This window comes from Cinclus cinclus, chromosome 16, assembly GCF_963662255.1.
Source record: "Cinclus cinclus chromosome 16, bCinCin1.1, whole genome shotgun sequence".
NCBI classification, from domain to species: domain Eukaryota; kingdom Metazoa; phylum Chordata; class Aves; order Passeriformes; family Cinclidae; genus Cinclus; species Cinclus cinclus.
In genome coordinates, this window is record NC_085061.1 from 8,885,797 (window position 1) to 8,901,545 (window position 15,749).

Consider the following 15,749-nt stretch of genomic DNA (forward strand, 5'->3'; position numbering starts at 1 on the left):
CTGTAACAACAGTATCTTCAAGCAGTCAAGCACAATCAGCGGAAGACATGTCTTCTCCAAGAGCAAACTAAATAATTCTCTTGGTTTTCAACTAATTTCAACCAAACATCATGATTAAAACTGGAAGTAAGAATATCTTCCAGGACCTTTTAAAAGGGAATGCTTCTGTGAACTGGGCCTTGTACTTAGCAGCCATCAGAGAGCAGCAGCTTAGAGAAAGTGGAAATCATAGACACCAGTCTATAGATCCTCTGTAACTGAAAAATTGAAATATATCACTACAATCTCAAGAAATACAGCATAAAAGGACAGTGCCTTGGACATTTTTGGTTGGCAAAGAGTGGATTTATGATCACCAATGATACACACATATGCTAACAGAAGTATTTTATTTTTCTTAAGGAAAGAAAACAACTTGAGGAAAGAATAAGTGATCTAACAACAAATCTTGCAGAAGAAGAAGAAAAAGCCAAAAATCTTACAAAGCTCAAGAACAAACATGAATCTATGATTTCTGAACTTGAAGGTAACATGAACAATAGTTTATTGGGGTTTTCATGGAATTTCTTCTTTTTCCTTGCCACAGAACAAAAACATCTAAACAGAATCTGGAGAGAACTTTTTAAAAATCTCTGGGGTATTTCCAAATTTTTTATGCTGAAGCCAGTTTGGTGATAATCAACAAATCCTCATGGTGCCAAACAACAGAAACCTCTTATTTGTTATATATAAAAGAGTACAGAGAAAAATGAGGGGGAAAAAATGCTTATGGTGGACAAAGATGAAGAAATTATTCTTTAGGATAGCTAGAAATAAGGCATTGCATGTTGCTTCAAAACCACAGTGACTTGTAATTAAATGCATGGCCACACTGTAAGCCAGAACTATTTTTGGCCTAAAATAGAGATCAGATTAAGGACTCCTGGCACTACCAGAGTCTGGTGACCAAAATCCCTCCTTTTTCAGTGCGGCTGAAGAAGGAAGAGAAGAGCAGACAAGAACTGGACAAAGTTAAGAGGAAGCTGGAAGGGGAGGCAAATGACCTGCACGAACAGATTGCAGAGCTCCAGGCACAAATTGCTGACCTGAAGGCACAACTGGCCAAGAAGGAAGAAGAGCTGCAGGCTGCTCTGGCCAGGTACTCATTCCTGGCTCTGCACATGGTGGAAAGCCCAGGCTGGAACATATCTTGGCCCTTCCCAGATGCTGAGGAGCTCCAGCCATCAATCTCATCCCTCAGTTCATCCCCTCCTTGTGCTTCCCCATTTTCCAAATGTCCTTGAAAAATAATTATGCTATTGCTTGTCCATAGACAAATAATCTATTTTATTGAATTACCTCCATGTATCAATGAAAACTCCTCTTCCCATAAGCAAAGGCAGTGCTGTCAAGTATGATGAAATGTAAAGATCTACTTCATAGTCAATAGGCAAAAGTTAATTAAGAGTCTGACCTTGATCCACTCCAGAATCCCAGTGGATTTTCTGTATAAATTTAGGAGGGAAAACACTCAACCAAAACTTGCTGAATCAACTGATCAGCATCTCCAGACATTGCATCCAGCTAAAGTACATCTCTCTGATCTTTTTTGCATCAGTCCTCCCTTTCTTTGGCACTTTTTTGCACAGACTTACAAATCTTTAGTGTATACTGACTTCCTCAAAGTGAAATCATTATTACTTTTTTTAATTTCTAAAATGAAACACTCTTTCTTCAAAAAGGCTTGAAGATGAAACTACTCAGAAGAACAATGCCCTCAAGAAGATCCGTGAATTGGAATCTGTAATTTCTGATCTCCAGGAAGACTTGGAGTCTGAAAAAGCTGCAAGAAACAAAGCAGAAAAGCAAAAGAGAGACCTCGGTGAAGAGCTGGAGGCTCTTAAGACAGAGCTTGAGGATACTTTGGATACCACAGCCACCCAGCAGGAGCTCAGGTATGGAGATGTAGCACAAGGGGCAAAAAGGAATGTCACCAAGCTCAGTACAATACTGCCCACTGGCACTGCAGTAGGGCTGGAATGCTTTTATCTGCCACTGCTCCACTGATGTGTGTCATCTTCCAGAGCAAAGCGTGAGCAGGAGGTCACAGTGCTGAAGAGAGCTCTGGAGGAGGAGACTCGAACTCATGAAGCCCAGGTCCAGGAGATGAGGCAAAAGCACACTCAGGCTGTGGAAGAGCTCACAGAGCAGCTGGAACAATTTAAACGGGTAAACAGAAATCCATCTTGGTAGAAAACTATCTTCTAGATAACATAATTTCCTCTTACAAATCATATTTATCCACTTCTTCACATGCTTGTAGGCTAAAGCAAACTTAGATAAGACCAAACAGTCACTGGAGAAAGACAATGCTGATCTGGCTAATGAAGTCAGGAGCCTGAATCAGGCCAAACAAGATGTGGAGCACAAGAAGAAGAAGCTGGAAGTACAGCTGCAGGATTTACAGTCCAAATACACCGAGGGAGAGCGTGTTCGGACAGAACTCAATGAAAAAGTCCATAAATTACAGGTAGGAAGGAGTTCAGTGCTTTGCTGTGACACTGTGGGACTCAGAAGCCCATTTCTACTGTTTTGTGAGGGTGTATCTAGAGGAATTATGGCCCCTCAGCCAAAATGCTCATTTTTTGTCACCTTAAACTCCTATCTCAATTATCACACAATTAATCAATTACAACCACTCCACCTCATGGAACTGGGAGCTTTAATTCTCACCACCCCTCTGTACATGTTACAGGCTGTAATGCCATCACTGATTCAGTGACCATGATGCAGATCTGCCAGTTTCTTTCTGTTTGTTAATTTTTGGGTGGTGGGGAAGATTGACAGGTAAATGGTTTTTAGAAGTGTATTAGACAGCTGTTTTAACACGTGCTCAGAAAAGATGACAATGAAAGAAGAATGTTCACTTATCTACAGTTTAAGAAATAACTAAAGATCATTTAAAATGGTTCTTTGGTAGATGTTCAATGTCCAGATATACTAATCAAGCTTATTGCTACATCTTGTTCATAACTGCAGTAAACTTTTTTTATTTTAAGCTGGTGGATATATAAGAAAATATCACCAAACGCATCAACTTCTGACAAACTTGGGAAGAGAAAGGAAAATCCATCAAAAATCCCCATTCTCCTTTGCAATTCATTGCCAGGAAGATACTATTATTGCTTTATGAATATGACTAGGTTTTGATATAGAGTAATAAATACTATGGCAAACTAGACAAAAATGGCATTAGATAAGATTTCAGACAAATCCAAGGAAACTAAAGTTTAAGGAAAATTTCAAAGCTTTGCAAAATAACTGAGTTTATTCTCTGTGGTATCTCACAGGTGGAGGTTGAAAATGTCACTGGTTTGCTCAATGAAGCAGAAAGCAAAAATATCAAATTGACCAAAGATGTTGCAGCCTTAGGATCTCAGCTACAAGATACACAGGTAAACTTGCATCCAAGATCAGCTCACCTACAATATTCACAAAATGCACAGTAAAAAGACCTAAATAATGACTGTCTTGCCAATTGATGTGGTGACTGTAGGAGCTGCTTCAGGAAGAAACGCGGCAGAAGCTAAATGTGTCCACCAAGCTCCGCCAGTTGGAGGATGAGAAGAACAGCTTGCAGGAGCAGTTGGATGAAGAAGTAGAAGCAAAACAAAATCTGGAGAGACATATTTCAACACTGACAATACAGGTATCAGTGCCATAGTTAAATCATTAGCTCCATCACTGAGATCTGTGTTGGCAGTTCCAGAGGATCTGTAGAATTATCCTGGCACAGCACATGGACCTTCAGGGAATTGTGCTGTTAGCCCAGATGACACCAGTAGTGCTCCACAATGGAGGCAGCTGTCTCCCTGTCCTTTAAAGTGTCATCCCTGGGACAGGTACGAATGCAAGGGAGCTCCACACATAGTCTTGCACACAAGGCCTGTATGTGCATCCTGGGTCTGTGCTCTGCCTCATTTTATGAAGGCTGGGTGATGGGTAACTGTCACCAGCTTCACACACGTCAGACTAGGAAAGCTCGAGGTCTTGGCTGTCTTCTGGACAAGTTTTTGTCTCTGCCAAGTTTTGTTGTCACAGCTACAAAGATTTGTTCTCTGAACTCAAATTTCAGCTCTCTGATTCTAAGAAGAAGATACAGGAATTTACCACCACAGTAGAATTCATGGAAGAAGGTAAAAAGAAACTTCAGAAAGAAATTGAAAGTCTCACACAACAGTTTGAGGAAAAGGCTGCTTCTTATGACAAACTGGAAAAAACCAAGAACAGACTGCAGCAGGAGTTGGATGACCTGGTGGTGGACTTAGACAACCAACGTCAGCTGGTCTCCAACCTGGAGAAGAAACAGAAGAAGTTTGATCAGGTATGGATTTTAGATTCTCCCTTGCTGTGTTATCACCTATCTAGAACCCACAGTGTCCACAGGGACAAGGGGGCAAAAAATTAACTAAAATTTAATTATACAAAAAATGGTTAATTTTGTATTTATATGCCTATCAAAAGCAGACATTCTTCTCTGTCATTAACAACTGACAAGACAGCTGCAATAGAAGAACCCTGTCACTAATGACCTCCTGTACTGACACTACCTTTTTACAGATGCTAGCTGAAGAAAAGAACATCTCCTCAAAATATGCAGACGAAAGGGACAGAGCAGAAGCTGAAGCTAGAGAAAAGGAAACAAAGGCTCTGTCATTGGCTCGAGCACTTGAAGAGGCTTTGGAAGCCAAAGAAGAACTGGAGAGAACAAACAAAATGTTGAAAGCTGAAATGGAAGATCTTGTTAGCTCCAAAGATGATGTTGGCAAGAATGTAAGTTTTGGCCTTAGAACAATCTCCACAACAATAACTTCAAATAGCAGCTAAAAAAAGAGATAATTGTTTTCAGTGTGGGAAATTCTCTGAGGCACACAAATCCATTCAGCAAGATCAGATATTTCATATAAAATTCAAAGGTTATTACATTTGTGTCCAAACTTTCAAGGGACTTTAAAAAGTAACTGTAGGCTATGTTTATTTTTAACATAACTTCAAGCATGAAGGAGATTCTAAATTATTTCTAAATAATGTACTAGTTTATTCCACTTTGAAATTGTAAACTCTGCAAATCTTGTTTTATCAGTTATATTTGACTTTGCCACCTGCCTTATATTTACTCACAAATTTCCACTTCTGCATTGCCAATCACTTCTTTTATTGCAGGGATATAATTATATCACTTCTAATACTAAACACATTAAATTATGATGTTTGACTAGATTAAAAATTAAAGATTGGGATAAAGAGAATCTCGTTATTTTAAGACAGTTTTGCAAGTGTACAAAGTAAAGCTAATTTAGCATTTTCAGTGTAAATTAGTTTATTCATTGTCCACACCTAATAGTTCCAAATGTGGCCTATGCTGCAAGTATACTGTGTGTAACTGGAATTATTATTTCTCATAACAAGTCTAATAAATTCTCATTGTTTGAAAGGTCCATGAATTGGAGAAATCTAAACGGACCCTTGAACAGCAAGTAGAAGAGATGAAAACACAATTAGAAGAGCTAGAGGATGAGCTACAGGCTGCAGAAGATGCCAAACTCAGGTTGGAAGTTAATATGCAGGCCCTGAAAGGCCAGTTTGAAAGAGATTTACAAGCCAGAGATGAACAGAATGAGGAGAAGAAAAGACAACTCCTCAGACAGGTACCATCCCTACTATTGCCTTTATAAATATCTAACCAAGCCAGCTGAAAGGCCTTAACTTAATGACATTATTAAAGCACCTCACTAACTATAATGAAAAAAAAGCATTGCATTGCCTTTTATTTGGTGAAAGTAAAAAGAAGAAGAAAAAAAGGGGGTTTTGTATGGAAAAAGGCGGGGGGGGGGGGGGGGGGGAGTTCCCTGTTTCAGTAGCAGGTGCAGAGTTACCAACAAATGTAGATATTTAACTCTACAACCAATACAACATAAAACATATGAATTGTTATTTCTGACACAGTCAGAACCACCTTCCCTGTATTCCCAGTGCAAGTGAAAAAAGATAATTTCTAATGCATCTATCTTCCCAAGGTGTACAGAATGCATACAAAAGCATTCAGTGTACTCATTTTGGAGATGGAAACAGGATAAAACTTATTTGTACAGAAGTGTTTTGACAGCAAGGACAACTGCTGTAATCATCATCTTGTAACACACATTTTTTCCATGAATACAGAACCCAAATTGCTGAGTCCTTTCAAAAATCTTTAATTTTGGGACAAAATGGAAATCTGTTTTAACTGCCAGAGAAATCACAGTTATCAGAGATATGGGGTCTGCATACACTATTCAGACATACAGAGTGCTCAGGAGTGCCCAAGGACTTCCCTAAACTGGTTTCCCTTAATGATCAGCTCCATGAATATGAAACGGAACTGGAAGATGAGCGGAAGCAACGTGCCCTGGCAGCTGCCGCCAAAAAGAAGCTGGAGATGGATGTTAAAGACCTGGAGAGCCAAGCTGACTCTGCTAACAAAGGCCGGGAGGAAGCCATCAAACAACTTCGCAAATTACAGGTATGCAACCCCAAAAATACAGTTTTTCCTACTGCTGTGTCTTACACAGCCACACCACAAAAGTTAGGTGACATTTGTGAACTTGATGCTCATTAGAGATGATTGGTCAGAGGGAGAAAATTAACTAGACTGCCACATTCAAGTATCAGTATTTGAACACTCAGTTTGAATGACAGTGGAAAAATTAACAGGGCAAATGATTAAAATCTTAAATTTCATCATGGTAGAGATCTTCCAGAATTCTCTAACCAACATTCATCTGTTACTGACTTACCCACATCGAGGAAAACAAAGATTCACATGAAGAGAAAGGACTATAAGATAAAATCAATTACAGGGCTTCAATCTGGGTTTTAATACTTGACTCAAGAGCATAAAAGACTGTTCACAAATCAGGTTGTCTCTGAATTGGCATGTTCCTGTTTTTACTTTAAATCCCCACATCAACTGTTCTGTCACATGCTACAACTAAACAACAAAAATTTTCTTAATCAGAAACATTAAGACTGTACATGTACTCAAGTATTCAGAGGACATATGGACAATAGGCATTACAAAAGATGCATTGTTCAAGTGGAAGGATTGCCCTCCCTGGAACAGCATTCCAGATCTTTCCAACATGTGCTACCAGATCTCTGCAGAAAATATAACTTCAGCAGCATTACGACAATGAAAATGGTTATGTGTTCTGTTCCATCCACACTTCGTTCCACTGAAATTGTAACAAATGTGTAATTCTTTTCAACAAGGCTCAGATGAAGGACTACCAACGAGAGCTGGATGATGCACGGGCTGCCAGAGAAGAAATATTTGCTACAGCCAGAGAAAACGAGAAGAAAGCAAAGAGTCTGGAAGCAGAACTCATGCAGCTTCAGGAGGTAAACTGGGAAACCTACAGCAGAATGAAGGAGATTACACATGGCCTTCAGAAGCAAAACAGAGCTGCAGTGAAGTAATCTAACTTAGGGACTGAACTTGTAACAAGTTTCATGTGCTCCATGCACTCCACTAAAGCTGTTGGATCTATATCTGAGCACAGTCAGATTGAGCTGAGAAAAATCACCTTGGAAAAAGGTACAGCTCGCCAGCCTTAAAGGGAAATGATCTGCACAATCCAACACAAACTGTTTTCAATAGCAATAAATTCTTGAGGCTTAGTGCTTTTATTCCGACCTGTATTAAATGGCCATCTTGTGACTAAAACAAATAAAACAGAAACCCACTGACAGGCTGGATAATGTGTATTACATTGTACTTCCCTAGGATTTATGACATGAATTTATTCTGATAACAAGACAACCCTTCTCAAACCAGCTTTAGAAAATTTACAGTCCTCTGAATCACGCTATAACTATTTGAACATCTACTCATTTCTTTACTATGCTGCTTTTTCCATCTCTAGGATCTGGCTGCTGCAGAAAGAGCTCGCAAACAAGCAGACCAGGAGAAAGAAGAGATGGCAGAGGAACTTGCAAGTGCTGCCTCTGGAAGGTAGGGATACACCAAATTACACATAAGGCTCTGAACATGCTACTAATGCTGCCAAGAGAAGTTCTGTTCTGTTCCCAACAGCCATCTGGTCTTGACAAGACAACATGCACACATATGGCTACTTTCATTGAAATATCTAATTCTCTTTCTGAATTATTGGCAGTTCCTAATACAATTATAACATATGGCCAGAGCCATAACTACTCACTTTTTACATTTAAATTTCCAGGACAAGCCTTCAGGATGAGAAACGGCGCCTGGAGGCAAGAATTGCCCAACTGGAGGAAGAGCTGGAAGAGGAGCAAAGCAACATAGAGGCAATGGGTGACCGCATGAGGAAAGCAGTACAGCAGGTACAGCTCACTCCAGCATACAGCACTTTCTGTTTGTATTCTGCAAAAGCTGCTTGTGGTTCTGAATATTTGGATGATTGCCATCCCAAACTGTCATTTGTCTGAAAGCATGCAACACTTGTGACAGCATCCATTCCCACCTTGCAGGCAGAGCAGCTGAACAATGAGCTGGCAACAGAGCGCTCAACTGCACAGAAGAATGAAAACGCTCGGCAGCAACTGGAGAGGCAGAACAAAGAGCTAAAGAGTAAGCTGCAGGAGATGGAAGGAGCTGTGAAAAACAAATTCAAAGCCACAATTGCTGCTCTGGAGGCCAAAATTGCTTCTCTCGAAGAGCAATTGGAACAGGAAGCCAGGTACTGGTCTCCCAGAGGGCACAGCTGTTCATTTATTGTTCCAGTTAATGAGATAGAAAATAAACAAAGGCAAGCAGGATTTGTGTCATCAGGCTCTCCAGTAAACTTGGTGAAGTCTCTTTCTCATTTAACATTTCTGAGACGTATGACAAGTAACTGGAGTTGCTACAGTTTCTGATTAAGATCCATTTTATTGCTGAAAAGTTCTATTTGTACCATAGGCAAGGATCTGCTCCCCTACACTTTAGAGTAACTGCCCTATGACTCTGCCAGGTTAATTACCATAACATATTGTGCCACTTGTTGGATTATACCTTAAGGAAATCACCTTGTGTTTCAGGACACATCTCCTGGAGCACCTCTAGCATACAGCAGAGACATACATTTGGTTTTGTTTTGATCAGAACATGCCTTAAAGTTTTCATTAGAATTCACCTGTTAAATTCAGTAAGACCTTTAACACAGGGGTCCTTGGTGCCAGTTTCATGAGCCCCAAGCCCAAGGCAGGTGGAGAGTACCGAGTTCCCCATCACCAAACACTGCCCTGTCATTGCAGAGAGAAGCAGGCAGCGGCCAAGACGCTGCGCCAGAAGGACAAGAAGCTGAAGGATGCACTGCTGCAGGTGGAGGATGAGAGGAAGCAAGCAGAGCAGTACAAAGATCAGGTACAGACTGTGTCACAAGGATCTTAGTCCAGGGCACAGGCATTTTTAGGTTTTGCCCTAAGAAAGGAAGATTCCATGTTGTGCCTCAAGCAAATACCCTTCTAGAAAACAGACTGTATTCTTGGATCTGGGAGAGCCATACAGTCCATTACTAAAAGATGGGACAACAGAATTCTTCCATGCTACATCAAGTTTCAAAGCAAAAGAGCCCTTATTAATCAGCCAGATGCAGCAGTTTGACTGCACAGCAATATACAGGACTGTGCACAACACTCTTGGTACTACATGAATAGAGATGCTGAGAGTATTTTACATTAAAATTTTAGCTTTATCTAATGCAAATCCATCTGCAAGCCCAAAAAGCAGAGGTAGGACTATGCAGCAAAAAAAGCAACGAGGCTGTGTATGAATACAGTAGCTATCAGCAAAATTAACTCAGACAAAGCAAAGTTATTTTCAGGCTGTAAGCTTCCATCTTTGATTTGGGTCATGTTTCAGTACAACTCTCAATCGAAGCATGAAATTAAAAAGAGGAACGTAAAGCTTTTAGATCCATTTTAAATTAAAGCATTACTCTGAAATTTCCCTTAGGCTGAGAAGGGCAACACACGGCTCAAGCAGCTGAAAAGGCAGCTGGAGGAGGCTGAGGAAGAGTCCCAGCGCATCAACGCAAACCGCAGGAAGCTGCAGAGGGAGCTGGATGAAGCTACTGAGAGCAATGAAGCCCTGGGTCGTGAGGTTGCAGCACTAAAGAGCAAACTCAGGTAGAGAACCCTTGTTTGGGATAGCCCTTCCCATTCACTGACAGCCCTGAAAAGATAGAGCTGAACTTAAAAAAGGGGAAAAAAAATCTGTCAGGTGAAGAACAGACACAGATAATGCTGTGAAGTTACTCACTCCTTGCGTTAGCTTGGCACTCAGAACAAAAGGCTGAAGTCAGGAGTGAAGTGTATTTCATAGACTGCAGCAGCCTCAGGATTTCAGCTGGGCTGAACTGTGATACCATGGCACAGGCCTTACTCTTCTCTAATCAAAACCCTTTCGGCTTCAATTGGAACAGAATTAGGCTTGGTTGCTTTTGAAAACACCCTTTATGTAATGGCTGTATCTATTTGTACAGAAGCAGTCACAAAAGTGTAGACATGCTTGTGCTTTTCACACTTTCACATATGCACAACTCACACATAATGACTGTGAACAGTCTTGGAAATCACAGGCAGTAAAAAGCAAAGCATATTAAATTATTCTTATTCCAAAGTCTCTTTGGACTTCACCACTGTGGGATTCAGTGTCATCAGACTAAGGAAAAGATTAAAACGTCCCTTTGCATTTTCTTGTTAAAGCTGCATGGGAAAAAGATAAAGCTGTGATCAGTGAGCTACATCCCTGAGTTCTGCACTCACTGAGTTTGAAAACATGAACTCACTGAAATAAAGAGGCCGGCTTGAGTTATTAAGAAATTGCTCTATCTGCATGACCATACCATACATAACATTTTGCCATCTAAGACCAACAGTATGTCAGATGAAAAAAAGCACCCATCTACTTGTATTCTCAAAGTAGTTTACCAGTGACATGCTTCAGTGTTACTGGATGTGGATTCCCTTCAAAGTGAAGAGTTATGGGTGTAGCAGCCTTTTCCATTAGCACCACCTTGGATAGTTACATGCTCCTGGCTGCTTTATGAAGCAGTGGCTGTGTCCAGCCCTTTTACACAGAACACCATATGGTTCATTTTTGTTTTATCGAAATGTAATGTAATTGGCTGTAATGTACTTTGTTTAATTATTTAAAAGTAATTACCTACCTCTGATCATGACCATGTGCCTAGTATAACTGCCCAGGACTCTTTATCTCTGTTTCAGAGGGACACAGGAGCCTTCGCATGACTAAGCAGGTACCATGCCTTCAACTTTGCAGCTAGCTTGTACTGCACAAATTTCCATTTTCTTTGGCCCTGGTTAAAACTATGTGAGGTTTCTGCAAACTGTGAAGGCTTGGATATCTTGGCATTAATTTGTTTTATCAAAAAAGACAAATATTACAATAATCTGGCTACCATCAGCTGTTCATCAGTGATACATCTTTCTTACAAGTAGGTTATGTACTGACATAGACTTACCAATGTTGCATTCTCACAAGCTCTACCAACAGAGTACCTAAGCAAGTACTCTGATTTTTTTTTGCATGATTTTTTTTTGCACATCATCTTTGTGCACTGCCATGAAGAGTAGATTTTTTTTTTCAAATAAAATACACCATTGACTAGTAAAATTGATTAAAAGGACTAATGAATATGGAGTGTAACAGCATGTCATTAGAATTTCACAGTATTTCTGGTGCCTACTGTAATGCTGACCTAAGGTAAGAGCCCATCTAATTCACCTGAGATTTGGGAAGACCTTACTTGCATGTGATTTATCACACACCACACAATCACAGACAAAAGAGAAAGTCTTGCTTTCCATTACAGAGCACTCTGTGCCTGTATTGCTTACAAAGAGTTATTACTGAGGCTTTTAGAGCTATTTTACAGATATTACATTGCTTGTTTACTGTATTAAAACATCGAGCACGGAACATTAAAGCTGACACTGTAACCTAGCACAGCATTATGTTATACTTATTAGCACATCCTCTGGAGATAGGAATAATATCTGCACTGCAAAAATTAAAGAGCTATTGCCTTGTAATATTTGTATATTTTCTATTTTACATATGCTGGATTTTGCTGTGAATACACAAATATTTAAAGATGATGTCTTGTCCTTGCATGTGCCTTTTAGTCAGCCTAATATGTCCAGTCAGACTGTTACTCAAGCACCACTCCAGTAGCACTTGTTCAAAGGCAGATTAAATACAGAGGTGCTAAGCAAACACTGGTGCTGGAGGCTTGTCCCAGATACACACATTATTCCAAAGGTACTCATACCAATGACCACATGAATAGTACAAAACACATAAACTTCTTTAAGAAGAACAGACACAAACAAAAGGTTTTTTATCCACAGGGCCAATACCAGTTTAAAGAACTGGTAAATTTATGCATACTATAACAGTTTAATAAGTTGTTAGTGTATGATAAGGAGTTCACTTTGTAGCCAAAACCGTGGTGCACAATTTGGTGAGACTCTTGCTGTTACTCTCCCCAGTCCCCTGTTCTCTTACAGCACTTCAGTGAATTACTGCAGCACAAATGATTCATGAGTAACTGAGTCCAGACAGCACAAGTCCAAGGGGGTGGAAGGCTCTTCCTTTATTAACAAAAATTAACAAATTTATTAACCTAATTAGAACTTTTTTTCTAAATAATAGTAACAAATCTCTGCTGCTGTAAAATAAGACACCCTGCTCTTAGACCCTGCCAAGCACACACCAGGACAGAAATGACACACCCTGTTCAATACATGCCATCAGCACCAGAACAACCATGGTTAATTATCAGCAGATCTTACATGAAGCTTTATTAGCTAGCAAATTGCCTGCTCACACTGAAGTTTAAGGGCAGAATTATGGAAAACAGACTACATGTCACATTTCCATCCTGGAAATGCACATTCGTGCCTCTGAACTAAGTGAGTCCAGCCAACATTCCTACCCTCTTCCCTCATTTGGAAGATTGAACTTTGGACTTAAATAGCTGCTTCAGAAAGGGAATTGGCTTAGTCTTTTGCAAGGACAAGACAAGCCTTTAAATATTTATGCATGATTGCTGTACCCAAAAGTGCAGTCTCAGATCTATTTAACACCAAATTAGTATTTTTGACACAATATCCAGTGATCATTAATTTATTTTATTGTTTAAATCTGTGGTCTCAAGCCTTTACAAAGGTTTGCTTAATGAGGGGCAAGTGAGAGGCCATGTCACAAAACTGAAATGCTTTGTAGCACATTAGCAATGAAGGCCATGGGACAAACCCATTGTCTGTCTCACTTGCTCACACCTCCCCAAAAATTAACCTTGAGGACCAAAGTGTCTCTGCCTTGGGAAGTGCCTATGAAATATATGGGGATGGGAGGGAGATGGGTGAAGAAAAGGGGATAAAGTGGGAAAAGCATTTCCTGTAGGACACTTGCACTGCTAAGCATCAGTCCCCAGGTCCCAACAGTTCCAAAGCAATGACTGTTTCCTCTCTCTGCTGGGAGAGGCTGGATTTACTCAGAAGCTGGGTGTCACACCTGTCACAGCACTTGCGGTGCTCTGACCAGTGCAGCCCGTGCAGAGAGGAGCTGTGGGCTCAGAAATGTCTGCTGACATCCACAGCACTGCCCCAAGCTCAGGGCTCACTGCCCTTCAGGAACTGGTGGACAGAATTTCTGTACAAACTGCTCTCTCTGCTTGCTCCTCCAGAGGGAGGGACAGGAGGAACACTCCCCTGCTGTGGTTATGAGCAGTCCCTTTCTCCACCCCTTTCAAATACCTTCATTTGCAGTTCCCATAGGGGAAATCAATGAAACGAGGGGAAGAGTGGGGGTGATTTGGGGCTGATGTGACTGTTCAGAGGACACAAAGACACAAGCACAAGAACAGGAAACCCATCTCATTTCCAAACAACTGGGAGTCTCAGTCTGCTCACAAATTACTATTACAGATTACAGAAGAAAAAGTGGAATTAGAGGCCCACAGCTCTTGGGTTTTCTGCATTTAGAACCATCAGCCCCACCGGTCCTGTTACAAAACTCTGCTTATTGGTGAGGATTCCAAATGACCTAACAACTGATTTTTTTATTTTTTCTTTTTTTCCCCTCTTGCTGCAGGAGGGGAAATGAGCCAGCATCTTTTGCCCCACCCCGTAGATCTGGAGGCAGAAGAATAATTGAAAATGCAACAGATGGAGGTGATGACGAAATGGATGCAAGAGATGGAGATTTCAATGGAACAAAAGCCAGTGAATAAACACGCTTTAAAAATTGCACTGCAGCAAGGAAAGGGAGGGAGGATGATATTTAGCACTGTGTAAGTCTACTCTTAGTGTCAAGGTCACATACACCCACTCCTCTGACAGATAAAAGCACAACTGCCTTGTCTCCAATGTATAGATTGACGCTAAAAGTACTCCAAAACTTTTCTTACCATGAAGTGTAAAAGGTGGGGATTTTTAACAGAGTAATTCACTTTGGCAATCTTGCAGAAAGTGAGTTCTAGTAGCTCAAGTGATTTAAATCCCAGTAAACTATAGTCTACAGAGGATTTGTGAGATTGTTGCAGGGGGGAAAAAAAGGCATTGGTCAGTTAATCTTTTTGTAAACTTTCATTTTGTTTTGAGTATTCAATTAATATAGGGTTTTCTCCTGGTTACTACACCCCTGATGCACAATTCACAAGGTGGAAGTGCCTTTTTAATCACTTACTGAAAAATATCATTTGTTCAAATTAAGTCAACTGTTACAGTTTCATATGCACAATGGATGTGCTTACACACTAATAAAAGGCTATAAAAATGACTCCACTATTCTTGTGTACAGGTGTCACTTGAAACGAAGGGGGGATTCAGCAGGGCTTCTCTAAAACTGAAATACTTCTTACAAAAGTTCATCTGTAATCATTAGAACAAAAACCTGATTTTCTTCAAAGTGATGCTTTTGAAGAAATACAAAAAAGTCTCTACACTGAGCTGAAAGTAAAACAGCATAACCACATGGAATAGGTTTGATTCCCTCAGGGACACACAGGGCTGGGGTGCCCTGGGATGCATCCAAGGGCTGACAGACAAAGGAGCTGCAGAGACTCGCAGCACTCTGGGGCAGGAGCTGGGAAGCAGTGGGGGCCCTACCAGTCTGTGTGTGGGCAATGAGCCCACCCTTTGATGTCTGTTAGGTGCAGAAATATTCCAAACCAAAGCCTCTACAGCAGGCTGAAACCATCAGAAACAGCAGCCCACATTGAATGCAGGGATCCAAGCCAAGCTATTCTGCACTAAGGGATCAGCATGCAGTTACTTTTTGTTTTTGGAGCACTCCAGCAAGACCACAACCTGCTCCTGGGAGCTACCAGGACCTACCACAAAGCCATGCAGCTCAAGCACTTTCAGAGAGCAGCAGCTCTGTGGTCACACCGGGGCAGTAGGGAGCCATGCACAGCAAAGCAGGATGTAAAATCACTCTAAATCCAGTGCAGAGAGCTTACTTGACCCTTTGACTGAACAGCAAGTGAACGTGAAGCAGTGTGACTACAGGGAGAGCAAATCATGCACAAATATCTACCTTGACAGCTAAAGCAATCATCTAAATCTAAGCACTGTTTCACAAGTACAGGGCATTCAGACTAGGTACCATTCAGCCAGCAGAACCAGAGCCCAGAGAATTCTCTCTGCTCATGAAAAGAATAAAGGAATAACCCATT

General features: G+C 40.7%; 1 protein-coding gene across 5 annotated transcripts in view; it reads left to right on the forward strand.

The window, feature by feature from the left end:
• The window catches only part of MYH11 (myosin heavy chain 11), a 49,004-nt gene extending 34,529 nt beyond the window's left edge, over positions 1–14,475 (forward strand). For all 5 annotated transcript variants that reach the window (XM_062503751.1, XM_062503752.1, XM_062503755.1 and 2 more), the window contains 18 exons: positions 403–526; positions 967–1,138; positions 1,722–1,934; positions 2,064–2,208; positions 2,303–2,509; positions 3,330–3,434; positions 3,536–3,688; positions 4,115–4,363; positions 4,600–4,812; positions 5,475–5,687; positions 6,380–6,541; positions 7,291–7,419; positions 7,944–8,032; positions 8,262–8,385; positions 8,533–8,741; positions 9,298–9,406; positions 9,998–10,170; positions 14,165–14,475. In XM_062503751.1, coding sequence (XP_062359735.1) covers positions 403–526; positions 967–1,138; positions 1,722–1,934; positions 2,064–2,208; positions 2,303–2,509; positions 3,330–3,434; positions 3,536–3,688; positions 4,115–4,363; positions 4,600–4,812; positions 5,475–5,687; positions 6,380–6,541; positions 7,291–7,419; positions 7,944–8,032; positions 8,262–8,385; positions 8,533–8,741; positions 9,298–9,406; positions 9,998–10,170; positions 14,165–14,303 — 2,928 coding nt within the window. In that variant the 3' untranslated portion in view covers positions 14,304–14,475. The remainder of the gene's footprint in view (positions 1–402; positions 527–966; positions 1,139–1,721; positions 1,935–2,063; positions 2,209–2,302; positions 2,510–3,329; positions 3,435–3,535; positions 3,689–4,114; positions 4,364–4,599; positions 4,813–5,474; positions 5,688–6,379; positions 6,542–7,290; positions 7,420–7,943; positions 8,033–8,261; positions 8,386–8,532; positions 8,742–9,297; positions 9,407–9,997; positions 10,171–14,164) is intronic.
• Positions 14,476–15,749: the final 1,274 nt, after the last annotated feature.